Genomic DNA, 25,175 nt, shown 5'->3' with positions numbered 1-25,175 from the left:
TAATGTACTGTAGTATTACTGTCTGTTTAATTTTGCTCTTGTATGTTTTCCTGCGTTGTGAAGTGCAGTGTTGAACTAAACAGTGTTTTGTATTTTCCTATCCGAGTGATTGATTCATATTTGCTGTAGCGGCTGCTGTTTTTCTCTGAGTTAATTTTTATCTCATCTGAATTGCATTGTCACTTGAAGAACTACTGTTAAAACGCTCCTTTTTGAAAAGTAAATCAAGTATTGATGTTTTTTTTGTTAATTATAGAGGTTTATTTTAATTATTTTTGAATTTATTTGAATGTTGTTCATCTTGTTGTTGTTATTGAATGCTTATCTGAAATCTAGAATGTATTTTTCTGATTTATATGTATACTGATTTTCAAATTGTATATCATATAATCAGAATGCTTTATTATGGTAAAAATAAAATTTGCATGAAACTTTCGATTGTGCATTTCGTTCTAATTTTCAAATCATTTTTTCCCAAGTGTTGCCTATGTCTGTGCATTCAGTGTCCAATGGTTTGCGGATAATTGTTGCATAATTGTGATTTTCTTTTTTAGAAATGGTAAATGAAGCGAAAAAAGACAACTTTTTGAACGCTTTGAAAACATTCGCAACACCAACAGAGCGAAATGAGAACTCTGGTTTTGATGAAACTGAATGTAAACGGACACTGATGGAATATTTGGATTTTGTGTCTCGCACAGGACGACCACTTTTTGCCTGGTCAATCATACAACCATTTTTTATTCACGAATGTGAAAGAAGTATAAGTGAAGCGATTCGAAATCTGCAGGTACCGTCAAATGGTAGAGAACAGTTGAATGCTTATCGGAGAAGAATTATTCAACGTATGCAGGATTTTGACGGAGTACCTTTCACCATACAACGAATTTGCGAACTGCTGTTAAATCCAGCACGTAATTACAAAAGAGTTGATAAATTTTTAAGAGCATTAGAGAAATGTGTTTACGTGGTGACAACGGTGGACGCAAATGGAGAAAGAGAAATCGACAGAGATCATATTGTACTTAATGGAAGTTCGAATACTGGTGACGCCGAAAGAGAGGAAGAGACTGAAAATGGAGATCTTGCTGCTCAAGTGGAAGGACATCGTCCAACTACTCCGTTTTCCTCTTCCACTGGTTCATCTATGCCAAGTATTGAAGCTCTTTGGCAAAGTACTTCTGTACCGGGTCGAGTTTATTCTTTGGGTAGTCCATCTGAAGGATCTGACATGTACTTTAACCAGGATGGTCCGACTCCGGGTTATTTCAGGGAGAACAGAGTTTCGTTTCCAATGGACAGTCCAACTTATGGTTTGCCTTCATCTGGCCCTTACATGCCAGCGAGACAGCCTTCGCCGGAGTTGTACTCATTACCCTCAGTTGAAAGCGTCTTTGCTGGAAGAGATGGCGAACGAGCCGCTAATGATCTCACTGGTAATTCGAATGCTGCCCAAAATCTCAACAACAACAACAACAAAAACAACAATTCTGTGGAAATATCATTGTCCATCAATTCAGAAAAGTAAATTGAATTTTATTTCATCTTTGCATTGTTTTGCTAAATAATTGAAATGTATTTCAGCTCATTGGGCGATGATGAGATCCAAGAACCAGCCTGTAAAAAGCCACCACCTCTGTAAAAGTAGTAGCTGATGTTTTGGTGTAGTTCACTTTTAATAACAATCAAAAATACCCTCGAAAGATGATACCTCAGTGCTTTTGATTGTTAATTTTAAAGAACCAAACGTTTAAAGAACCTTTCACTCCACCGGTTTTGTTGCTACACGTAGTTTTAGTTTTTTAATGCTTTTTCCTGGTTCTTACTTTAATAAAAGTTCATGTATTACAGTGTCGAGTATGATGTTTGATGCGGCAGATTTCAATTCACTTCTGATTTTCTAATGCGGAAGAAAATGCAAACAAGAGAAAAAGTACATTTTCTTTACAAATGTAAAAGTTTTATTAAAAATAAATATGTAAACATAATTAAATTACTGAAATTCGTGTAAAGTTTGTAAATGAAATATTTCATTAGCATTTAAAACTGAACATGCCTGATTGCAATTAATGAATACCGTGTGACATGGACACGAGTCAATTACAGCAATACTTAAAGAACTGTCCTGTTATATTAATGTAATTTTAATATGAAAAAGTAATCTTAGTTTATTCAGTAATAAATAATTTCATTTCTAATTTATATGACTGAGGAGATACTGTATTATTTATTTAAGAATATTTCATCATTCATCTGTTCAATTGTAGCATTCCATATTTACTATCAATCATTATTAACCCAGAATGATAACTGAAGAAAATATGTTCTACACGGAAAAAGTACGTTTCATTTTTTTGACTGCATTTGGACAGATGTTGAGTATTTGTTAAAAACGCGCAACAAATCAAGTAATGACATGTTGAACGAATTGCAGATGAGATTCAGCCCATTTTCTAAAAAATTTACTGTTATAAAAATATGACAGTAAACAAATTCAAAACTTTGTGTTACCAAATTGTACTTCTAATGTGGGCTTAGAACGGTCATTTTTTATTTCGGTGGTAACCCGACAGTTCATATTCGTCTGAATGCAGCGGTCTGACATGGCAACATTTAAAAATTCACTACAAAATGAAGAAATTGAACAAAGTTTTAATCCAGATGTTCCCTTACCGTATAGAACGGTTTCCTGCAGAAAAAGGATCAAAACGCACACAAATAGATTTGACTGATTTCAACGTCATAGCAGCTGCTGCTTTGGCAGCTTGTTCATTAGGATGCCATCGAACTCCAGATCTGATTCTTTGCCAAAGCAATGGCATGATACTTATCTGAAAAGCTCTAATTAATATGGTAAGATGTAGTTTTAACAAAATGAAATGTTCACATTTATAACGTACTATAAGCAAAGAAGTAAAAAGTTCAAGGGTAAGTTAATTCTCAAATATTATGTAGCATATTTATTTTCCTTCAAACAGAACCAGCATATCATCACTGATCATGTATTTAATTACTGAATGATTCGCGCTCATTTTATTTGCTTTGTAAAATGGTGCGTGCTCGGCAAAAATTTCCTATTCAATTAAATCAAGTTAAATATTTTCTAAATTGGCCCCCAGATGTACTGTAACTAAACAAAAAATTGTCATACATCAAATTCATGTTATATATATATATATATATATATATATATATATATATATAAGAAGGTGAAATGCGCAATAAATAATTCGCAAAAACTGAATGTATAACAACGAAAACCTTGGTTTTACTACGAAATTATGTAAAAATAGAAAATACAGTAGGAATAAAGAATTAATGTAACATGATTATTGTTAATGTGCATTTTATGTAATGATGATTTCTAACAATAACCTTTTAGGTACTAATAATTCTAATAGATAATTTTTCAAAGTAGTAAGTACATGTTTTAATAATTAAGGCGATACTACTAAATTTTCATTTTTTTGTTTCAAAAGTTGCTACTAATCTGATTACTCTTTCTGTAGGTGTATTGACATTTTAGTTTAATTTAGTTTTCATTTTAGCAAACAATGCTAATATAATACTAACGATATATAAATTGTGCTATAATGAAAATTTATTTTAGTTTCTCGTGACTTTTGCGAGTATCAAGTACAATATCATTAGTCGTATGAGTCTTGAAAGATTCTTCATTTGAAATTGTTCTTCATTTTATAAATTGTATTTTTTTTTTGAAATAATAAACATTTTTCATAAAATTTTCAAAAATTTTTAAGGTTTATTTAAAAGAATGCTTAAACTTGAATATATCTGGGTTACAGTTGTTGTACTGTGCACGTTTCATTTTCGAGGTGAATTGGTTTTCTGAAGAATTAGGCTTTCGCAGAAATGAACTGCTTTTTCAAAATCATAATTTAGAGAAAATTATTTTGTCAAATTTGCTCCTTTTGAAGTTGTGTAAAACAAAATTTTTTAGTAGCAGGATGAAGGCGCATAAAAAAGAAGGCTGCAATAAAATGCGCATTAGGGCGTTTCCGGTAAAATGATAATTATTAATTTGATTTGCTGTTTTATATAGATTTTTATTACAGATGAATATGGACGAATCTTATGTAGAGAGTACATGGGAACTTCTTCGTGGCGCAATTCAGAAAATACAAATTCAGAACAATTCTGTTTTATCATTTGAAGAGCTCTATCGTAACGCTTATACGTTAGTTTTGCACAAGCATGGTGATAAATTATATAATGGTCTCAGAGAAGTTATAACTGAGCATCTTCAGAAAAAGGTGAATAGTTGTTGTTGTTGTTCTTGTTTTTTGAACATTACGTCGTATTTGTTTGTGATGTGTTTTCTTAACGGTTGTATAGAGAGAATTTTACACGTTTGTCACGCAAACCAGGTTAATGACTTAAATTTTTTGATTTAATTGTTGACCAGCAATTTTAATCTAAATTATAGTATAAAATGAAAATAAGATAAGCTTAATTTTAATCTTCAGTTACATTAAATCTGTTTGATGAAAAATTAGTTTCAAAACTTGCTTTGGAATTTCAAGGTAAATTTTAAACTGAATTATATCAGAACCTTCATTGACATATTTGTCGTGACGATGGACATTTTACTTAGACTAAAGCATTGCTGAACTTAAATGAACTTTTATGGAGTTTTCTTTTTAATTTTCTTCTGATATTTGTAGTGTATTATTTGTCATGCTATTTCTATTTTTAATGTTTATTGAACAATAAATTAGCCTCATCCAATTTTTTAAGTATAATTTCATTTTTTAATTAAATGAAAAGATAGTTACTTTTTTTGTTTACAAAGATCATTTAAATGATTATGTTAAGAATATAAATTTACTTGATTTCAGAGCTGATCTCTGTGAACATTAATTAATTAAATTATATTAAGCATTTAGGTGAATAAAACAGTTGAGTTTTATGCGTTCTTGATTTTGTATGAATGTTTCTACGATAATTTTTTCAGTGCAGTATTGTATTTTTATAACTATACAAATATTATTTATTTTATTTAAATGTTAATTACTGCACTGTAATATGTGAATCTTAAACAAATATCGGCTTATGAGCCAATCATGTGCAATTTCCACCAATCAAAAATAGATTTTGAAATTTTCACGTTTATTAATGATTTTTAACTATTATTTACGATTTATTTGATTCGAATGTTAATTAATTGAATGTAATTTGTAAATTAAGAATACCTGATAATGAATTATATTTTTTTTAATTGTTAGCTTCATTATCATTGTGGATTTTATAGTAATGTGTATCACAAAAAGTGTAATGATTTCTTTATTTGTGCTTGAGTGAGTTGGTCAGTTTTCAGATCATGTTAATCATGTATTTTACTGCGGCTTTTTTTAGTAATGAATTTTGCGGCAGTATTTTACATTTTTCTAATATCATTTAACGTGACATTTTTATTTTTATCATAAATTTGAGAAATTATGTTTGCTAACCAAGAAATGATTCGATGAATGGTCAAGAAATATGACTTGTAATATTTAATGATATTTTTTATAAATTACGTTAGCTGCGTAGGGTTTAAGAAATTATGTTTTTAATAAAGAAACGGCATAATGTTATAAATATGTAAATTGCTTCTATTTTTTTGTTTGTGCTTACGTTTGCCTTTTACATAATACACTTCTCATATTTGCTATTATTATGGTATGTTATTTTTTGTAACTTTTGCATTGTCATATCTTCTATGAATAGTTGTATTTGAATTTAGATTCGTATGGATGTGTTGAAGGCTATGAAGAACAGCAATTTTTTAGAAGTTTTAAACGATGCATGGAATGAACACACAACAAGCATGATCATGATACGAGATATTTTGATGTACATGGTATTGAATTTGATTGAATAATGTAAAGTAGAATTTGAATAACATTTGCTTTATTTAGGATCGTGTTTACGTCAGTCAGCACAGTGTGGATCCGGTGTATGATTTGGGTTTGATATTATTTCGTGATGAGGTTATCCGGTATAATGGCATTCGAGATAACTTATCGAATACATTATTAAATATGATAATGGCAGAGAGGCATGGTGAAGCGATACATATGTAAGTTTCTATTTTAATAATATGAATATTCATATATAAATATGTAGCATGTATATTGCAGGTTGAGCGTTAAAAACGCGTGCCTTATGCTCATGGCTTTGGGTATACATGCGCGAACAGTTTACGAAGAAGACTTTGAGAATCCATTTTTGCAGCAGTCTGCTGAATTTTTTCGAGTGAAATAATAAAAGAAATTTTGTAGGCAAACTTTAAAATTTTCTTTTTAGGAAGAAGGTTTACGTTACTTGACAGAAAACAATGCTAGCGCTTATATACAGAAAGTGCAGCAGCGAATTAATGAAGAATCTATTCGAGCCCGTCATTATTTGGATGCTATGACGGAAGTTAAAATCATAAAAGTAATAATGAATCTGTTATTTTAATGAGTTATTATTCTTTTGATTGATTAAACTAGGTACTAGAAGAGGAGTTAATTAGTAAAAATATGCGTATTATCGTCGACATGGAAAATTCAGGAGTGGTTCATATGCTGACTCAGGATCGTTATGAAGACTTAAACGCGATGTATCTTCTGTTGAAGCGTGTTCCAAATGGCTTGAATGTGATGAGTTCAGCTATGTCGAATTATTTGCGCCAACAAGGCACTGCTTTGGTGCACGAACTAACAAATGGAATATCCACTTCACCGGTTCAGTTTATCGAAGTGAACATGAATATTTATGAATTATGATTCGACTGGAATATTAATTTTTTCTTTTTCTCTTATTTCAGAATCTTCTGAGTTTGAAAAGTCGATTTGATCAGTTTTTATCTCAGGCATTTGAGAACGATTCACTGTTTCGGAGGGTTATTAGTTCCGACTTTGAACATTTCTTCAATTTAAATCCATCGTCTCCGGAATACCTTAGTTTGTTCATTGACGACAAGCTCAAGAAAGGTTCTAAAGCGGTATTTTTTTCTTTGTGTTTCATTCATATGCGAGTAAATGTTATGAAATTGTTATTGGATTTTAGATGAGCGAAAGTGATTTGGAAAATGTCATGGATCGTGCAATGATTTTATTTCGACATTTACAAGAGAAGGATGTATTTGAACGTTATTACAAGCAGCATTTAGCCAAGCGCTTATTGCACACACGATCGTTAGCCGATGATGCCGAAAAAAGCGTCATAGCGAAACTGAGGGTGATATATATATATATATTTGAAATAAATTTTTACATGTTCTTAGGTTTTATTATGATCTTTTTCTTAATTCAGATGGAATGTGGGTGTCATTTTACGAGCAAAATTGAAGGAATGTTCAAAGATATGCAGTTGTCAGCTACAATAAACGAGAACATTCGAAATATGAGAGATGAGCATCCTGAATTTGTAAAATGAACATTTCCATTAACGATTGCAGAATATTTTTGTGAAATGATTAATATTGATTTTGTTTTAGGCGCTTCCGATCGACTTTAGCGCATCGGTTTTGACTACTGGGTTTTGGCCAACGCACGGATCTGCAATAAGATGCATATTGCCAAGTGCGGCTAACGAAGCTTTTGAAAAATTTAAACAGTAATTATTTGTTGAAATACATTTTGTGTTATTTAAATATGTTCATTTTTTGTGTTTAGTTTTTATCTAAACAGTCACAGTGGACGTATTCTAAATTTACAGCCTCAGTTGGGTACAGCTGACTTGCACGCGGAATTTTATCCACAAAGTTCTTCTTCTTCTTCTAATCCCAAGCAGAAAAAGCACAAGCACATTTTGTGCGTTTCCACTTATCAGATGTGCATCTTAATGCTATTCAACAAGTCGAATCAGTATACATACAAGGTGAATGAATATTTGATTTTAAAATTCCAACTGTATATCTTTTGCATTTTTCTATAGGAAATTGTCGAGCAAACTGCTATTCCTGAGAAAGATTTGAAAAGAGCATTGCTTTCGTTAATTTTTGGAAAGTCCACACAGCAAGTACTTTGTCGTGAGTCGAAAGGTGCAACAACTACTGGTGATCGACTACCTGTTTTGCGTAACTGATTATTTTTTTTCTTGCACATTTGTCAATGATATGAAAATTTGCATCTTGTTGTATACGCATTGTAGATGAAGAGGATGTATTTCGTGTAAACGAAGAATTCAGTAGTAGATTATTCCGCGTGAAAATTCAGACTTTGTTGGCAAAAGGGGAAACGGTTCCAGAACAGAGGGAGACAAGAGGGAAAATTGAAGAAGAGCGAAAATTGGAAGTTGAAGCGGCTATTGTTCGCATTATGAAATCTCGACAACGATTGGGCCATACTGTTTTATTGAACGAAGTGAGTTGTGTGGAATTTATTTCTTTCCAAATTTATTGTATAATTCATGTGTATTTTTTTTCTTTTTCTCACAATGTTAGATAGTGAATCAGTTGAAGCATCGTTTCATGCCGAGTCCTATTATGATAAAAAAGCGAATTGAAGGTTTGATTGAACGCGATTATTTGAGCCGCGATCCATCGGATTACAACATGTACACTTATGTTGCTTAGTGTGTGATGTTCATATTTTCCTTCTTTCTTTTTGCACTGTGTGATTTTTCACTCAGCCTGTCTAAGGGGCGTTGTCTCTTTATAACGCTTGAAACTGACATTTTATAAATAAACATATTGGTTGATTGTGAAGAGAAACAATTTCACCTCTTAAATAATAGATTTGATGAAAAATGAATGAATGGTACATTTTTATTTGTTAAGTTAATTTCAAGTGAAAGTTTTCAAGAGGTTGCGAGACATTTGGGCGTGGATTTGATGCGGTCAGATGAAAACTGGCAAATTGTTTGACAAATACAAACTAGCTTAATCAAGACTTGGGTTATGCATTGCTTCAACAATTGCTTGCTTGCCGTTCGGTGAAGTTGTGTTGATCAGGTCGATGTGTAGCTGGCTGTTCTTCTTTGCATTTTCGTTCAGCGTTTGTGTTCTCAGCTTGCTGGCTGATTACAATGAACAAATTTTATACGACGATTTATTACGCGGATACAACATTCTCGAACGTCCTGTATCAAATTGTTCGAAGCCTCTTGTTGTACTGTTGGAATTGGTTCTGTTTCAAATTGTCGATGTGGTAAAATGACACGTGATGAAATCAAATTTGAACGGTTGATTAGTTTTCTTAATTTTAGGAGGAAAAAAACCAATTAATTCAAACAAATATTTGGTTGAAATTTGTAAGCGACCAACGGTAATCAGGAACGTTTGTTCAGTTTTCAATTCTTCATTCTAGACGTGGTATGATTATAATTTGAAATGGAATCCGGAAGAATATGGTGGCATATCCGATGTACGCTTTCCGGCGGGAAAAATATGGAAGCCAGATGTATTACTTTACAACAAGTTTGTCGTCTTCATTCAATCAATCAATGAAACGTTGCAAATTTATTAACAGTTGTATTTTTGCAGTGTTGATCCGAACTTTGATCCGTACTATCCAAGCAATTTGGTTGTCTACAGTGACGGTAAGATCAATTGGATTCCGCCAGCAATTGTGCGAAGCAGTTGTAAAATGGACGTCACTTGGTTTCCATTTGATGATCAAACATGCTGTTTGAAGGTAGGATTTATTTGTTGATTTCTGTTGAGATGAATGAACAACTTCTAGTTCGGCTCTTGGACATACAACGACCGAAAGTTAGTTTTAGAACAGGGCGGAAATGGATGGGATATGTCCGAATACATTGAAAATGGCGAATGGCTTCTTGTTGGTGAGGTTCGAATTGTTTGTTGCCTTTTCGTATTTCTGTTTGCAGTGTCGCAGTTTACAACCGCAGATTATCCCGTGCGAAGAACGGTAAAACTGTACGAATGTTGTCCTGATGAACCTTATTCAGATGTGAAATATTGTTTGCACATACGAAGACGTACCCTTTATTATGGTTTTAACTTGATTATACCGAGTCTGTTAATATCACTGATGACACTGCTTGGTTTCATTTTGCCCGTTGAATCCGGCGAAAAGCTCACTCTCGGTGAGATATTGCTTTTCTAATTTATGAACCTTTTTTTTTCTTGCTTAAAACACATTTTCAAAATGATATGGATAAAATTTGTTTATTTACTTGAATTTTTTTTTAATTTTAGAAAAGAAATAATTAAAGAAATTACTTATTTTTATTGCATGATTGATTGGCTGTGATAAATTTTTAAACAGATTTTTTCCTTTTCAGAAATTACTATATTATTATCAGTGTGTGTATTTTTGACAATGGTATCTCAGATGACACCAAGCACATCTGAGGCGGTATCACTGATTGGAGTATTCTTCAGCAGTCATATGATTGTAGTATCTGCTTCGGTGGTGTTCAACGTTATAGTTCTGAACTTGCATTACAGAACCCAGGATACCCATCGTATGGGTGTCTGGGTATTTACTTTTTGATGCGTTATGCTTTTTCATTTTATGCCATTTAATTTTCAGACTCGAAAAGTGTTACTTGATTGGTTCCCACGTATATTGTTGATGAGGCGACCGTTGAAGTCGAATTCGAACATTCACAGTGATATTCGAAATGATTTAGAGCCTTTGCTTAATTGCAAGGAAACTTCGATACAAAGGACCAGTGACATCTGTCATCTGCTTGAGCAGTTAATTGCTGATGTACGATACATTAGAGAGTTCGTCAAAAATGAAGAAGAAGAACAAGAAGCTCGAAACGATTGGAAATTCGCTGCCATGGTTGTTGACAGGATATGTTTGATTGCCTTTTCTTTCGTTATACTTGTTTCAACAATTGGGATTTTTTCCAGCTCTCCTCACATTACTGTCTGAGTGAAATTATTCTGTTCTAGTGTTAATTTTCTTTTTGTTAATTCTTACTCATCAGGTATACTGTATTAATATGTAGATTTTTTCCGTTAGTCATCTTTTATTTGATTTAGAACACGTTTCCGTCAGTGAATCAACTTTTTTAAATAAAATGTTCGTTTTTTTAAATAGTACACGCTTTTCAAGTTGGTATGGTAAGCATTACCTTTGTTTCGTTTTTGGTTCGATTTTGTGTTCAAATATTTGGCAGTTGCTTTTTTCCCGGATAGACATGTAATCATTGTATTCAGCTTTAGTTCAGCGTATTTTCAGTCAGTATTAGATATGTTTTTACATTCTGTTTTTATATATTATGATGGTTGTACTGCACAGAAGATTCTCAGCTATTGTAGCTAGCTATTAAGTCTTATCGGTTGAATAATATCGTGAATGATGCGAAGCTGTAAAAGGAGGTTTATGTATTATTAGAAATGAAACCAAAAATCAGCTGAATTTAGCTTTTACTTTGGCGCTCTTTATTCCATAAAAATTCATTTTCTTTTTATTTGCAACTTTTGAGCTAATTTTTAAATATAATGAATGATTGTTGTTATGCTCCGATAGAATTTAAAATTTCATTGCTCACATTCCAAAGTCTTCTCTGCAATGTACGGTTAGTTGATGTCGCACTGGGTGAACAGAACCAACAACTGTTCAAATATACACCACCAATGTTGTTCAAATCTGGTGAAAAGGCTGCAAAAACGATTGTAGACGCAGCTTGATCCTTAGAGAGAAAGCAAAAATCAAAACAATGTGTTATGAAAGTTGAAAATTCGACTAAATACCGCAGATTTGGTGAACGGCTTGAGCAGCCATACCAGGGCACTGATGCAACAATAGCGACGATAAAGTTTTGTGGGCACTAAGTTTCCTGGATGAACTGCATTACAGAATATATGTTGCTTTGAAAACTTCTCGTTCAAGTAAAACGCGAACATTGTCAAACAAAGTTTTGAAATACTGTACGCTATTATGCCACTGTATGAATCTTTGTTCTCTGGTGTTAATGTTATTCGAGAAATGAGTTCGTCCTCGTCCAGATTATGATAATTCGCGCTAAATCTTCACACATTATTACTGTAAGGTAATGTGTAATTAGTTTACAGTGCGTACAAACGATGACTTTCTCCAGTTGTAATTACAATTCTTGCTGGCGTTGAATTCTGTAGCTTCTTCAAAAGGAAAGTAGTTAAATAAAACTGCCCCAAGTAATTCACACTGAATGTGCGTTCGAGGCCATCTTCTGTAACCGAATATGAATATTCTAGTGTAGCAGCGTTGAGAATCAGTACATTTAACTTCCTAAATTTAAATAGTACAATACATTGAATGTATGTACAAAAAAGTATTTGTTTTGAATTTTTTTATATGCACTGTGAAGCTTTTTCTTACCAGTTACTGGCTAGGAATGTTTCTGCACATCGTCGAACACTGCTCATAGAAGCTAAATCGCAATGAATAAATTCCACTTTAACGCATCTCTGAAGAATTATGTATTTGGGGGAAATGGGAAAAATAACCAAGTTCACAAATTACTGATTTACTCTGTCAGTGTGCAATTTTGCTACAGTATCTCTTGCTCTGCTAATGTTTCGGCATGCAATAATGACATTTGCTCCGTGAAATAACATTGCTTTTACAACTTCCAAACCTTGAAGAAAATGATCGAATTTAACTTGCTGATTGAATTCATTGAAAGAGAAAAAGAACATTCACCAATTCCCGAAGTTCCCCCTGTAATCATTACTGTCTTGTTGCTCAGATCTATTCCATGCAAAACTTGGAGCGCTTTTGTTCGAGCATCAAAACGTTGTCTTGGTAATTGTTCTTCTTCTTCTTCACCAGTTTCTTCGAATGCGGCAGCCAGTCTCGGATCAGCATAAGTTTTAAATCCAGTCACTTGGCTGAAATTATTACCATGGTTAGGCGATTGAAGCATGACTAACTACCATGATAACATTATTACTTTTCATATAATATTTTATTCTCTTCATCCACTACACGTTTCCAATTTTTCGGTAATTCTGCTGGAACAGTTTTCCTGCGGTCTGTACGTGGATGATTCCACTGCACTGACTTTTCAAAATGGCTGAATGGGAAGAAATAAAATTTTTTACATGCTGCACATTTCATCTTCCTCACTATACTTGACATAATAGACTCGGTTATCCAACGTGGTTCGCTCTTCCCAGCCAGACGGCAGCTCATCCTCACTGTCACTTTCCGCAAAGCCGAGCATTATTCACTTGACAGTTGTTTTAATTGCAACATTTTATTTTCGTCATTTAAAAATACCACCGAAATATGGACAATTATTTTCTTATATTAACAAAGGCGATCAGTTATTGCTGAACGAGCGATCGAATTGTATACTGTAAAATGTTAAACTTTCATACAAAATATTTACTCTGAATTTCCCCCAATAGCAAAACTCAATTCAGGTCTGTAATGTTTTATAAATTTATGAAACGGTAATTTTTGTGATTTGATGTTTAAGTTCAACCGTGTTTACTGTAATTTGAGATTTTGTACGTTTATAGGCTTGATGTTGAAAATGTTGGCAGAATTTATCTATTTTTTCACTTCGCAATTGTTCAATTTTTGTCTTTATGTACTTTTCATATGTATCCTTTGATTGGGCAGCATTTGTAGATTGCATAAATGAAATATAAACTAGTTAAAATTGTGAATGATTTATTGCATTTAAAATTTCCATGATAATTGGGATAATTGGTAGGAATGCATTTTTTTATTTTTCAATTTTTCGCTTTTTTTAGAAGAATAATTAAAAAATTGATTAAGGTACTTCAGTGGTGCAATCGAAGTAACTGTTGAAAATAAATTAACTCTATAAAGTTGCACTGAAAAAATATTTTTTAATTTTATACATTAGTTTGATTAGCTCGTGAAAAAGTTTTTCACCAGTTGAGTTTTGTAAAATTATATTAATAATTTGTAATTTTATTTTCTGATAATTATGAATTCAATTGAAATTATTGAGATTTACTTTTTGCAGAAAAATTGTATGAACTTGAAGAATATGAAATCGAATTGTGAAATGCTTGTTCTTTTTTTTACTTTTAGTAGAATCAATTTGCTATTTATTCAATGTCAGACGGTTCGTTTTTTATTGATTTTTTATAAAGAAAATCATCTTTCCGACTATAAACATTTTCCATACGGAATTTATGTTTTGCTACACCCCGTGACTAGCAAGCAATTAGCGAAATTGCGCCAATGAACCATGCAGAAGTTGCGTCATTATTCATTTTTACACTTCACGTGTTTTCAAAGATGATACATATGAAAATTTATTTTATTTTATTTTTTCTACGAGCAGTAGATTTTTAAAGCTTGGATAATTTTCATGCTCAACAGTGTCACGGTGAAGAAGATGGATGAGCTTGCTCAGAACAGTGTTGAAAAGTTGAATTTGTACACTTTTCATATTTTCCAGTAAGATTGCCGTTGTCATTTTATTGAAAAATGTTGAAAATTTTCATTTTCAGCATTTTATTACTTTTAATATTTGAATAATTTAAAATTTCAATAATTAGTATATTGTGAGTTTGAAATTGAGTTTGACGCGTTTTTTTTTGATTTAGAAATTTTCAAGCGAAATAAAAATAAAAAAGAAAACAAAATAAAATTTGCTTAAAATTGAAAATGTTTTTCGCTAACGCCTCGACGTTTGAGGAAGTTGAAGTGATGCGAAACAGTGTCGGCAAGGAGATGAAAATAATGCCGTATTTCGGGGTGGTGGTCGGCTTGTTGACGTTGTTGTTGAATGCCGGCGCTTTGCTGGCGATGCTTTTGCCAAAAGTTGCTCGGAAGCAAAAAGTGTTCCTGCTCATCCGTTTGATCTGTTTCACTTACTGTATTTTCGGTGCCGGCCTTTTGATCACTGGCATCTTTGATTTGTACCGGATCCACGGAGCCGGGCTGCGGTTTCTCACTCAGCAAGAATGCTTCCTTCAGTTTCTTGTTTTGGACTTCTCGTTGCGCTTTCTGACCGACGTCAGCTTATTCACGGGTTTGGATCGTTGTTTGGCCGTGGTGGCGCCGAAATTTTACGTCCACGTTTTCAAACGCAAACTCACCACCACGATCATGCTTCTGATCTTTTTCCACTGCGTCATTATGGAAATTGTCGGCTATTTTCACACTTCTGATCAGCCATTGCTCTTTTGCTCCTACGTGACCATATTCGATAGAAGCTATTTCATCAAATCTCAAATGCAAATCAATCTGCTGCTTTCCATCACCTTGGTGGTATATCTGTTTCTGATGGTGTGGATCCGTTTCAAGATGCGTTCTGTTGAACGACTTGGCGACAACATATCCCAAAGCAGGCAACGGATGAACGTGAAACTGATCGTCACTCTGTTCATGTGTGTTGGCACGTTTTGCATAACTACCGTGGTTGGCAACGTGGTGGTCAATTTCGCTCTGAGCATATCCGATCTCACCCAGTCCATTCTGACCACCCGGTACGCGATCATTGCCTTCTTTGATGGGATATTGCATTTCATTTTGTTGTACTGTCGAATGGGCGAATTTCGCAAACTGATACACTGTCTGCTGTTGCGCCAAACTGCTGCTGCTAACAAATCCAGCATAGGGATAATCAGTTCGAAGGGGATTTGAAACGGCAAAAATAATCAAACTTAAAATCAAAGAAATTTTTCACGCAATTCTGCACGCTTTCATTGTTGTGGTTTTTCATTTTGCTACTCGTTATTTTACATTGTGCAACTGTTGCTACTCTACTATAATGATGATTAAGCGTTCAGTTAGGCGCATATTTGCATATGTTCAAGTTATTGTTATTCTGTTGGTTTTTCTTTCTAACTGTTTATGTTCATTATTCAACGCATTGGTAACTAATGATGAGGCATGCGCACAACATGCTAATCAATTGTTTATTTTGTTGAATCGAACTGTAATTTAAATTTATCGTTTCTATTGTCTTGTTTTGTAGTTGTTGAAAACTGTTTTAGCAATGATGCGTTTCAAATCTGGCGAATGTGATTTGATCAATAGAACAATTGATCAATTCAACAGTCAAATAAAATCAATATAATTAAAGATGTCGATGATTATTTGAATGAAAAGGACTGGTCAGGTACCTCGTTTACTGCATAAATTTGTATTGTATAATTATGATAATTTTGAAACAGTTATTTCAAGGGTTAATTCATGTATTTATCTGTAATAAGATTTATTACATTTATTCTTGCAGTGGTGTTTATTGTTATTTTCTTTTGCATCTATTAAATGCACAAATATATATATATATATATATAGACATTGATATAGAAGAAACTTAAAACAAATTTTTGAAGTATTTTATTTCATTCTAGATGTTTCATTTTTTAGGAAAAAGACGATGTGAAAATTTTGCTGAATTAAAAACGATCCTCCGATATAATTCTGATCTGAAAAATCAGAATGTGATCATGATAAAGCATGGCAAAAGAATGTTTTCCTGGCTACGTAACTTCTTGATTGCTGCTGTAATAGTGCGCTGCTGTGCAATTGAATAAATGTAATTTCTTCTTATATATAAATGTATTTGAAGTATTGAAATATTAATGTTGAAACATGGTCTGAAGTTCAATTGTACAGTTCTGTGCGTGAAGAATATTTTCAAACAAAGGCAAACTTTATCTATATTTGTTGAAAAGGAACAAATTAATAAATGTAAAATGTTTTAAAGTTTGACATTTATGGCCATTTCAGTTTCATTTGTTTAGTATCACATTGCGTAGATGAGGTTGAAAATTATTTTCAGAAAAATGTTATTCGACGTTGAGCTTTAATGCGGTTAGGTTAGGTTAAATAACGTTGTGTAAGGGTTGTTTTCAATTATGCAAATTAACTTTTCCTAAATTGCTTATATTATTTTTTTGCAATTATTGACGTGGTATACAGTAATCGTAGATAGTGTGCTCACTGTGTGCTTTATTTTCAATAATTACGGAATGACGGTTTCGCAGAGAGTGAACAGTACGGCGCATCCAAACTAAATCTGGACAAGCATCCATCAGATAGATATATATGTTGCTTTTTGTGTACATTATTTTTATTTTATGAAAATCGTTTATCATGATTTATAAAGCTGCACAAAAAAATGAAGATAGAGGTCGTGACTGAGAAGAGGATTATTTTGGTAAGTTTCATATCTTTAATTGTTTGATGGTTATTCAAATTGATTTTTTGTATGTGTATCTTATTGATATAATTAAATATTTTTTTGAGCTTTAGTACAGTTAGACTAGGTGAAACACGCAGCGTATAAAAGCAAGGCAGCGCATAAAAATTTGCATGTTATCGAGACGACGCATAGCACTGATGAAATAATTTCACTTGATCTTCAGTTTTAGTAATTTCATTTGATTTCTATTATTTGAGCATTTCAATTACATCTATTAGTCGAAAAGTATACATTCGTTAATAATGTAAAATTATATTTAATATATTGCCGTTGGGGTGATATCAGATTAACGTTCGTGAAAATTTTGTTTGCAGGCATGGATGGCACTTGTTTACCAGAAATTGCATGCAACTTTTTATTATCGTGCTATGCGTTCGCTTGCGTGGCGTTAGTAGCAGTGGTTGTTGGTGTACAGTGTGCAGTGTATGAACAGCAAGACGTTTTCACTGGAAAGACGGATAAGCAACGAGCAAATGTTTTTGTCCTTTATTTATTTTAATTTTATTGTTTGGAATTCTGAACTGTACAAAAAAGCATGGGCTTCAACGTAAAAAGGCGCTTATTTTGGTAAGTGGAATTTTTTTCAGTTTTATCGTTATTATTTTAAGATATGGATGAAAATAGATGTTGAGTATGTAGTAAATTAGTAATTTAAGTCAATAATATGTATTTGAGAATAAATACAGCATCTGTAATTTTTCTGAAAATCCACGTTTGAGTTCTTGAACGGTATATTGGCAATAATTTTTAGTATGTAGTCATTTTTTAATATTTAAGATTATCATGTCTCAGTATGGAATTGTAAAACTGAAATTGTTTTTTCAAACACGACTCCGCGATGAGTTTTAGTGAATTTAGACTAGGTGAAGCAACGCTGCGTGAGGGTTGTTTTTCAGTTATGCAAATGACTTTTTTTGAGGCGCTTTCGTTATCAATAATTGCGAGTCCGTTTGCTTCACCGAGGTGGCTTACAGCAGCGTCTTATGACATTCATTCAGTGTACTTTGCTTTTCGTTATAGTTTCATTAAAATTTTTTTCATATAAATTCATAACTCAATATTCATTTTGAAATTAAATAAAACTGTTGTACAACAAACCTTAAATGAAAACATAATACAAATCACATTTGCGCAAATTTGTACAAGTAGTATTTCCCAACAAATGTAAATATGCAATTTCACAAGTTTACATTTACCAATTAAAGTGGCTTTTTAACGGCATTTTTGTAAATGTTTCTAGGGAACGATTTGAATAAAATGCATTACCAAAGAGTGCATGCAGAATTTATTTTTAGCATTAACTACAGTGCAATCATGAAATAAAATGCATATATAATATATATAGAAGAAATCGTTCGATTTAACGGAAATTATTCTCAATTTTGCGTCATTCTGAATCACTGTACAAAGACAGATTTATCGTATAGAATCGTATAGAATTTTCTAAAATGCAGGAATTTGACATGCAAAAGATTATTTTCAATTGAGGAATGAATCTGAATTGCAAATCTGCATTGACAAAACGTGATCTACTCCCCATTTTATATGATGATCTCTGAAATGTTTACTGTTTACTCCATCATATCCTCTCAAACTCAGCACTAATCACTTGCTGCATAGGGCTGTTTCTGGTTCACAGTGTAAAACTGTTTTGTGCTGAAGCATCCACTTCCACCGTTCACCTAAAAAACTGTCAGAATGGCACTGACTGACGTTCCATCCATCTTTCAAAATGAATCCGGAAAGTCCTATGATGTCAATGTATTACCAAGAACCCTGAGGCACAACAATGTAATTGTTTCCCATTACTGAGAAAATGCCTCTCCACAGATTGAAAGCGAACGGTTCATTCATTTGAAGAAAAGCGACACACTTTTCTTTATCCTTCACTATCTTTACTTCCTTCATCCTGCTAATTCTTCCTTATGCCTTTTTCTATTCCTTCCCCACCTTTTCTCACCCGCAAACGATGTCTAACGCTGAACTATTATAGGATTTAAGGACAATGAAGATCACGCTAATCTACAGAAAATTCATCAACGGCCTCCCAATTCTAGTTGAATGGATAAAGTATAAAATAATTCTAGTTACATACGATAAAGTATAAATCATTGGATAAATCCCTATTCTAATTACATTGGATAAAGTATAAAATAATTCCAAACTATTATCGATCGGTGTACATTCTCATGAAAAACGGGAATATCAAGAATTACCATAATTTCATGTAGAAAGTTTCCTGTCCATCTTTAGTAAAAAATTACGTTTTGATCATAATCGATCATTGATTTGTCATTTAGCATAATTAAATTGTCAGATTCTAATTATGTAATTAACTCAATTGAAAGAATCATTTCGCTTTATTATATTTTTATTTTGCATCAACATAAAGCTTTATTGTTTTTAAAATTGTGTGGTTTGCTAAATCATTCATTTTTCATTATTTCTAATTCTGCATTACTTTTAATTTTATCAGCTGCAATTAATCAGCTGACACGTGAAAATTCTTTCCCATCATTTAGAAAATACCCTCACCTCCACAGGTGCCAACATTAATAAGTCACAGACAACGCCAGATTATCATGTGCGGTGGATGCAATTTCTAACAACATTTATTTCTTCCATCCTGCTAATTCTCCCTCCTACCCTGCTAATCCTGCTAATTCACAGATACCCTACTAATTCCTGACCTGTCCCTCTTGACAGATGGCATCTCCCATTGAACTATTGACCGCTTCAGGAAGAACAGGGATCGTGGTAATCTGTAGAAAATTCCCCACCTAACCCCCCCCGCCCCATCACTCCCTCCCATTTTTTTAGATTCATGGAGATCGGTCTTCCATTGTGGCTTGGGATAATCATAACATTTTTCTGAAGTATTATCGACGGTGATTTGTTCACATAGAAAAGAGAGATATCAGCAGCAAATACCAGAACTTTAGAAAAATTTTTTAGTAGGAAGTATCTTTCCATCTTTAGAAACAAATTGCGTTCTGATCATAATTTATCTGATTTATCCATTAACTGGATTAAATTAGCAAATTCTTATGCAATTAACTCAATTGAGGGAATCATTTCGCTTTATTATGTTTTTATTTTACATCAAGATAAAGCTTTATTGTTTTCAAAACTGTGTAGTTTGCTACATCATTCATTTTTTTATTCAAATTCTGCATTACTTTTAATTTTATCAGCTGCAATTATAAATGTTTTCAACTGTAACAGCAGCTATAGATTGCTCGTTTGGAACCATAAAACCATAAAACTTTTCCACTTCTACCTAAATTAATTATAAATGAAAATTTACTATGTACTTCGTTCCTCTTCTAGTGAAAGCAATTTATTATATCTGGATTCTTTTTCATAACAAAAATATTTTTTATGCTATGTAATAGATAGCTGTCATCATATTTTCAAGTAGATAAGCTCGGTTAACGCAATTTTATTTGAAATTATAATTTGTAATTTCCGATGCTTCTGTTAACGGATTTTCATCGAATTTTAGTGAAATAAATTTGCATAATGATGAGATTTCATATAATATGAGATGTGTGAGTAAAAACGTAATAACAGTCGTCATTTAATATAGTTGTTTGCTGAACTTAACACTACGCTATTACGGACTAAAAATTAGGTTGTTTCACCTGAGGCAGTGGTATGTTCATTTGCATTATTTACTTATTGCCCTCTGCTTCAGAGCACTCCCTTCATATTTAGTTACTCAGTTCATTGCCATGCATCCGGAATGCATGTGGTCAACTATAATTCCGCTCTTCACTGTTATCTTTGAATGAGCAGTTAGTTACATTCGATATTGTGATGGGGGAATTGCATGCTTGCCCTTTGCATGACGTTGCAAATGTTCATATCCATTAAAATTACTATTCCTAATTTTCAGTTGCTCTCACTAAATGCTGCATGTGGACAAGTACGTATTTGTGCAATTTATTTTGAGGTATTTGCACTAATGTAATTCACAGAGTTTTAGAATTTACAGATTTCTATATTCATATCGAGCAATGTAAAGCAATTGCATTGCAGAAAGTAATCAAGAAGATAGCAATCCAGCATAAAGATTTGGATATAGTTTTTATGAAGTAATGTTTATTTTTTGGTTTTGAAAAGATGAAATTGAACAGCAATTTCAAATACACAGAAGGCTCAGTTTATTAATTTTTATAAGATTCTATAATAATAGGATTGTAAGTTAGCGGCATCATCTGCACCGTATCACTTTAATCCCAACTGTGGCGTCGATATTAAGTCATCATGTAAGTATTATCATAGATAGGTTCCTCTTAATGTTTTATGTTCGAACATTATTTTTGAAATATAATTTTTTAGAGCTAATATAAGCTGCCCTACGTAACTGCTGACTGACTGCTCCCTTTCCTTCACTGATGGAAAAAAGTAAGCAGTGCTATAATGTCACTATTATTTCGATAAGTTTACGTACTACTTGTATGAATTCAAAATAATAGTAGTCTTTTCCGTGATGTTTTGTTAATTCTCACTGCTACAAGTTAACGGATTTTCATGTAATGTTAGTGAAATAAATTTGCATAGTAATGAAATTCCACATAATATAAGGTGTGTAAATAAAAACGTTATAACATTATGTATTCAGCATGTTCTTGATAATTATATCACTGCGCTATAGCTGAAGGAGAATTAGGTTGCTTTCCCTGGGGCATAGTAGTCTATATTATTTGCATAATTTACTTATTGAAAACCATTGCAGATTACTTCGTTCGTATTTAGTTGTTCCATTCAGTGCAATGTCAACAGGCGTTACGTGGTCAACTATAATTCCGCTCTTTTATGTTCGCCACAAATAAGAAGTAAGTTACATTCAGTATTGTGATGCGGGTACTCTACGCATGTTATTTGCATGACTTTACAAATAAGGTGAACGCAAACTAATGGGGATATCTCTATCTATATTTCTGTTGCTAATTTTCAGATACTCAAACCAGATGCTGAATTTGAGGATGTTCTTTTTTATATTCAGATATTAATTTGATTCAGTTTTAGTATTAAGAACATTTCCTATTTGCATCAATCAATATGGAGCAGCAACATGAAATGGTTGTGAATGTGAACATTTTATTATCTGACTGGTCACGTTTCTTCATATGTGTCCAACAAGTAAGTAATGGAGTAATGTTACTGTTGTGTTTATGACTCCATTGCAATTTTCATACAATACAATTTGTATAGAAGCTTATAAGAAACAGCCATATTATAAAAAGTAATTGGAGACGAATAACAGTGCATCTATAATTTTCATATTCTATTCATTTCCTAATTTAATGTTTTATTTGTTTAGCTTATTTAACATTTTTAGTTTATCTCCTTGTTGAGTTCTAATCCATACGGTCTACCTCACCTGTGTAGTGTGTCAGAAGTAAGTACCTTTGTGGTTTTCGTTTTTTCCTAAGATACGTCAGAGCAATCAAGCAGTTTTGATTACCCTATACCTCCTGCTACTATGTTCGTTCGAGTTAGCATAAATGTGTTGAAAACAGGATATGACAAAAATTAATAATTAATTAATGAATATTTTCTTGATAGCAATGGATTACGTTAACAACTGATCAGTTTTATTAGTGGTTACTATGTCTCTGGACACGCTGGTACGTTGAGTTGTCATCAGTACATTCCAAATGTTGCATCACAGAGTTCAGTAAGTGCATGTTTTATTCATAATAATTTATAATAATAGCAATGGATTACATGCTTACTATCAAAGAAATACAAAGTCTCACCCGTTGATGAACCGCGTTAGTTAAAGCTGGCATATTGGGGTTCGTCGTCTTCTCGGTGTAGTTTTACTGATCACGAATAGTAAGTAATGATTTATATTTGTTGCAATTGAGGCACATTATGTCAACGCAATTGCAAAATATTCAGTTCTTGGTGATGCTGCTCGGTGATAATGGAAGCTCATATTGATTTTGAAAGCAATGAATTAGATTCGTTATCATGCCACTGTTGCAGTTTGAATTAGCGTCAGTGCGTTTTAAATGTGGTATCACACATGGTATGTGCTAAAATTATTGTTCATTCATTATGCTAATACAATCAGTTTTGGTTTCTGAGTATTTCTTGCTACCGTAGTAGATTGAGTTGTCGTGAATGGGTTCGAGAAGTGATATGGAAAAAATCAGTACGTATTTTGTTCTTGATAGCAATCGATTACGTCAATACTATCGAAGACGTATGAAATCCGTACTGATGGCTCCTATGTTGGTTGAATTCGGTCTGAAGACGTTCCACACAGCTCAGAATGTGGTTTGCTTACCAAAAAGTAAGAATAATGACTTGAATGAGTTAATACGTAACTGTTAAGATGAGGAAGCAATATGCTGACGTACGTTGAAAACGAAAGGTTTTTTCGAGACAGCATCAAATGCCAACCATCTAATAAGTTACAAATTACTATGAGCATATGAAGCAAGAGATGCACTGTTATTCGTCTTCAATTGTTTTTTATAATATGGCTGTTTCTTAACAATTATTTCGCAGATTGTGGTGTGTACAAAGGGCAGGGACGTAATCAACGCGAGCTAATGACTCACGCTTACTGGGAATTCCTCGTGAAAGGGAAACAATTGCAATTCCCTATTCCATTGAAGAAAACGTTTTATTCGATTGCCAAGTCTTTTCAGGTAAGGTCTCAGATATGGATATCATAATTGTTGCAGTTGCGTTTGAAAATACTGTTATCGCCTTCGTTGACGCCCGGATCTATGGGCACAATGAAAAGGAGATCCCTGCGTTCCGGCTGCAAGGATACTCTGTGACGTACGATGCCATTGTCGGTTGGCATCTAGGGACTTGGAACGATGACATCTTGAAAAACGGTTGGCGACGTCTCCCAAAGGTATCCCGCTCCCAATGAAGGTTCTCGTGGAACATAGCCTGTGATAACTCCCGGAATTCGACACGAATCGGCGACCGGTTAGAACGACGGAGACACCCACCCGTTGGTCTTCTCTGTCAGAAGGTGGGCAATGCTTCAAATGGCGGAACACGTTACCCGTCAGGACGCCCACGCAGCGTGGTGAGCTGCAGTGTCAGCCGTTCATAGGCCCTTTCAGAGTTATGCATTTTATAGTTTGATTCAAATTTCAAGACAGCAATGGATACAATCAGTTCATGCTTCTAAGGAGTTTCATACTGCCACCGTGACTGCTCGCTTGGATCATTTTATTTTACCAGTTCAATTTGCAGTTTAATTTTTTATTACATTTCAGGTTTTTATACGTAAATATTTCAGTTTTCATTTCAGGTTCATCTATTCGCCAGGGTTTCATTGGGTCAGGTTGCTTTCATTGGTTCAGGTAAGTTCTATAGATGGATGGAGTTTATGCATTCTGGTTGGAGATTCATTCAGAATGCATAAAGCCCATTCATCTAAACTTTCCGCACTGGAAATGCATCAGGTAAGTTTCAAGTTGAATTTTGATCCTTCATGGGCAGCGTAAAATGTTACAAAGGATTGACAACGCATAGCCAGAGTCTAAATGCTTTCACCCATGGGCATAGCCTGGGGAGAATATGCAAATTTTTAATTGCCCTGGGGCATAGCCTGAGGGCAAAGCCTGGGGCTATATTTTAAAAATTTCAAAATTTTCGAAAAATTGCCTGAGGCATAGCCTGAGGCGTAGCCTTCGGGCATAAAAAATTTGCATATTACCCCCAGGGGATTAAAAATTTGCATAAATCTTACCTGAGGGCAAATATGGTGCAATAAAACGCCTGAGGCATCGCCTGAGGCAATATGCAAATTTTTATTTGCCCTGGGGCGTAGCCTGAGGGCAAAGCCTGGGGCTATATTTTAAAATTTTCGAAATTTTTGAAAAATTGCCTGAGGCATAGCCAGAGGCGTAGCCTTAGGGCATATAAAAATTTGCATATTACCTCCAGGGGACTAAAAATTTGCATAAATCTTTCCTGAGGGCAAATTTGCAATAACTTTATTCAGGATCAAAATAATCAGCATGGAAATAAGTTAAACGCATCCAAGAAATCTACCTTCCCTCTGCCTATTTCTGCGCTCTGACGTGAAATCC

At 33.4% G+C, this 25,175-nt stretch overlaps 8 protein-coding genes across 8 annotated transcripts; 4 read left to right on the top strand and 4 right to left on the bottom strand.

Moving 5' to 3' along the window:
* Window positions 1-556: 556 nt before the first annotated feature.
* On the top strand, window positions 557-1,655 carry Tsp_03970 (putative serine/threonine-protein phosphatase 4 regulatory subunit 2-A). Its single transcript, XM_003374733.1, has 3 exons — window positions 557-900; window positions 946-1,436; window positions 1,585-1,655. Exons 1-3 carry the CDS (start codon window positions 557-559, stop codon window positions 1,653-1,655), a joined length of 906 nt encoding a protein of 301 aa, XP_003374781.1.
* A 749-nt stretch (window positions 1,656-2,404) lies between these two features.
* Window positions 2,405-2,822, bottom strand: Tsp_03969 (hypothetical protein). Its single transcript, XM_003374732.1, has 2 exons — window positions 2,674-2,822; window positions 2,405-2,453 (listed from the first exon to the last, which is right to left on the bottom strand). The coding sequence occupies exons 1-2, from the start codon at window positions 2,820-2,822 to the stop codon at window positions 2,405-2,407; spliced, it is 198 nt and encodes a 65-aa protein (XP_003374780.1).
* Window positions 2,823-4,076: 1,254 nt separating this feature from the next.
* Tsp_03968 (putative neurotransmitter-gated ion-channel ligand binding domain protein) lies at window positions 4,077-10,841 on the top strand. Its single transcript, XM_003374731.1, has 18 exons — window positions 4,077-4,274; window positions 5,922-6,082; window positions 6,144-6,258; window positions 6,310-6,441; window positions 6,498-6,746; window positions 6,815-6,991; window positions 7,057-7,227; window positions 7,487-7,605; window positions 7,665-7,869; window positions 7,927-8,020; window positions 8,143-8,354; window positions 8,435-8,565; window positions 8,987-9,140; window positions 9,300-9,409; window positions 9,476-9,626; window positions 9,675-10,041; window positions 10,240-10,436; window positions 10,491-10,841. Exons 1-18 carry the CDS (start codon window positions 4,077-4,079, stop codon window positions 10,839-10,841), a joined length of 3,294 nt encoding a protein of 1,097 aa, XP_003374779.1.
* Window positions 10,842-11,230: 389 nt separating this feature from the next.
* Tsp_03967 (WW domain-containing oxidoreductase) lies at window positions 11,231-13,119 on the bottom strand. The gene is made up of 10 exons (XM_003374730.1): window positions 12,998-13,119; window positions 12,847-12,969; window positions 12,597-12,784; window positions 12,425-12,531; window positions 12,273-12,361; window positions 12,098-12,182; window positions 11,985-12,052; window positions 11,666-11,942; window positions 11,464-11,604; window positions 11,231-11,278 (listed from the first exon to the last, which is right to left on the bottom strand). The coding sequence occupies exons 1-10, from the start codon at window positions 13,117-13,119 to the stop codon at window positions 11,231-11,233; spliced, it is 1,248 nt and encodes a 415-aa protein (XP_003374778.1).
* Window positions 13,120-14,534: 1,415 nt separating this feature from the next.
* Window positions 14,535-15,590, bottom strand: Tsp_03966 (hypothetical protein). Its single transcript, XM_003374729.1, has 3 exons — window positions 15,571-15,590; window positions 14,955-15,546; window positions 14,535-14,888 (listed from the first exon to the last, which is right to left on the bottom strand). The coding sequence occupies exons 1-3, from the start codon at window positions 15,588-15,590 to the stop codon at window positions 14,535-14,537; spliced, it is 966 nt and encodes a 321-aa protein (XP_003374777.1).
* Window positions 15,591-15,987: 397 nt separating this feature from the next.
* Window positions 15,988-17,946, top strand: Tsp_03965 (hypothetical protein). Its single transcript, XM_003374728.1, has 5 exons — window positions 15,988-16,071; window positions 16,244-16,376; window positions 17,412-17,572; window positions 17,706-17,735; window positions 17,875-17,946. The coding sequence occupies exons 1-5, from the start codon at window positions 15,988-15,990 to the stop codon at window positions 17,944-17,946; spliced, it is 480 nt and encodes a 159-aa protein (XP_003374776.1).
* Window positions 17,947-22,164: 4,218 nt separating this feature from the next.
* Window positions 22,165-22,885, top strand: Tsp_03964 (conserved hypothetical protein). Its single transcript, XM_003374727.1, is given in 5 exon segments — window positions 22,165-22,245; window positions 22,445-22,504; window positions 22,672-22,697; window positions 22,708-22,783; window positions 22,823-22,885. The coding sequence occupies 5 exon segments, from the start codon at window positions 22,165-22,167 to the stop codon at window positions 22,883-22,885; spliced, it is 306 nt and encodes a 101-aa protein (XP_003374775.1).
* Window positions 22,886-23,528: 643 nt separating this feature from the next.
* On the bottom strand, window positions 23,529-23,722 carry Tsp_03963 (conserved hypothetical protein; the record flags this gene model as incomplete). Its single annotated transcript, XM_003374726.1, has 2 exons — window positions 23,529-23,666; window positions 23,710-23,722. Coding segments are annotated over 2 exons (151 nt in total), but the record flags the coding sequence as incomplete, so codon positions are not given.
* Between the last annotated feature and the right edge of the window lie 1,453 nt (window positions 23,723-25,175).

Source organism: Trichinella spiralis (genome assembly GCF_000181795.1).
Source record: "Trichinella spiralis strain ISS 195 chromosome Unknown Scfld5, whole genome shotgun sequence".
In the NCBI taxonomy this organism is placed as follows: domain Eukaryota; kingdom Metazoa; phylum Nematoda; class Enoplea; order Trichinellida; family Trichinellidae; genus Trichinella; species Trichinella spiralis.
This window is presented reverse-complemented; position numbering and strand designations above follow the sequence as displayed.

Bases quoted from the DNA above. Each gene is read 5' to 3' on its own strand.
- Tsp_03970 (XM_003374733.1), top strand. From the start codon at position 557: ATGGTAAATGAAGCGAAAAAAGACAACTTTTTGAACGCTTTGAAAACA. The intron at 901-945 runs GTTAAATCCAGC...TAAATTTTTAAG, and splicing joins CAACGAATTTGCGAACTGCT to AGCATTAGAGAAATGTGTTT. The intron at 1,437-1,584 runs GTAATTCGAATG...AATGTATTTCAG, and splicing joins AGCCGCTAATGATCTCACTG to CTCATTGGGCGATGATGAGA.
- Tsp_03969 (XM_003374732.1), bottom strand. From the start codon at position 2,822: ATGCCATTGCTTTGGCAAAGAATCAGATCTGGAGTTCGATGGCATCCT. The intron at 2,454-2,673 runs GTAAGGGAACAT...TAAATTTTTTAG, and splicing joins GCAGGAAACCGTTCTATACG to AAAATGGGCTGAATCTCATC.
- Tsp_03968 (XM_003374731.1), top strand. From the start codon at position 4,077: ATGAATATGGACGAATCTTATGTAGAGAGTACATGGGAACTTCTTCGT. The intron at 6,083-6,143 runs GTAAGTTTCTAT...TGTATATTGCAG, and splicing joins CATGGTGAAGCGATACATAT to GTTGAGCGTTAAAAACGCGT. The intron at 6,259-6,309 runs GTGAAATAATAA...TTTTCTTTTTAG, and splicing joins AGTCTGCTGAATTTTTTCGA to GAAGAAGGTTTACGTTACTT.
- Tsp_03967 (XM_003374730.1), bottom strand. From the start codon at position 13,119: ATGCTCGGCTTTGCGGAAAGTGACAGTGAGGATGAGCTGCCGTCTGGC. The intron at 12,785-12,846 runs GTAATAATGTTA...TAATAATTTCAG, and splicing joins AATAAAATATTATATGAAAA to CCAAGTGACTGGATTTAAAA. The intron at 11,279-11,463 runs GTGAGCAATGAA...CTCCTTTTACAG, and splicing joins TGCAGAGAAGACTTTGGAAT to CTTCGCATCATTCACGATAT.
- Tsp_03966 (XM_003374729.1), bottom strand. From the start codon at position 15,590: ATGAAAGCGTGCAGAATTGC. The intron at 15,547-15,570 runs GTGAAAAATTTC...TTTGATTTTAAG, and splicing joins ATGAAAGCGTGCAGAATTGC to TTTGATTATTTTTGCCGTTT. The intron at 14,889-14,954 runs GTAAAATTTCGG...GACGTCGGTCAG, and splicing joins TTGCGTTTGAAAACGTGGAC to AAAGCGCAACGAGAAGTCCA.
- Tsp_03965 (XM_003374728.1), top strand. From the start codon at position 15,988: ATGAAAAGGACTGGTCAGGTACCTCGTTTACTGCATAAATTTGTATTG. The intron at 16,377-17,411 runs GTAACTTCTTGA...TTTTGTTTGCAG, and splicing joins AAGAATGTTTTCCTGGCTAC to GCATGGATGGCACTTGTTTA. The intron at 17,736-17,874 runs GTAAATTAGTAA...TTAATATTTAAG, and splicing joins AAATAGATGTTGAGTATGTA to ATTATCATGTCTCAGTATGG.
- Tsp_03964 (XM_003374727.1), top strand. From the start codon at position 22,165: ATGGAGCAGCAACATGAAATGGTTGTGAATGTGAACATTTTATTATCT. The intron at 22,505-22,671 runs GTAAGTACCTTT...TTTTCTTGATAG, and splicing joins ACCTGTGTAGTGTGTCAGAA to CAATGGATTACGTTAACAAC. The intron at 22,784-22,822 runs GTAAGTGCATGT...TTATAATAATAG, and splicing joins ATGTTGCATCACAGAGTTCA to CAATGGATTACATGCTTACT.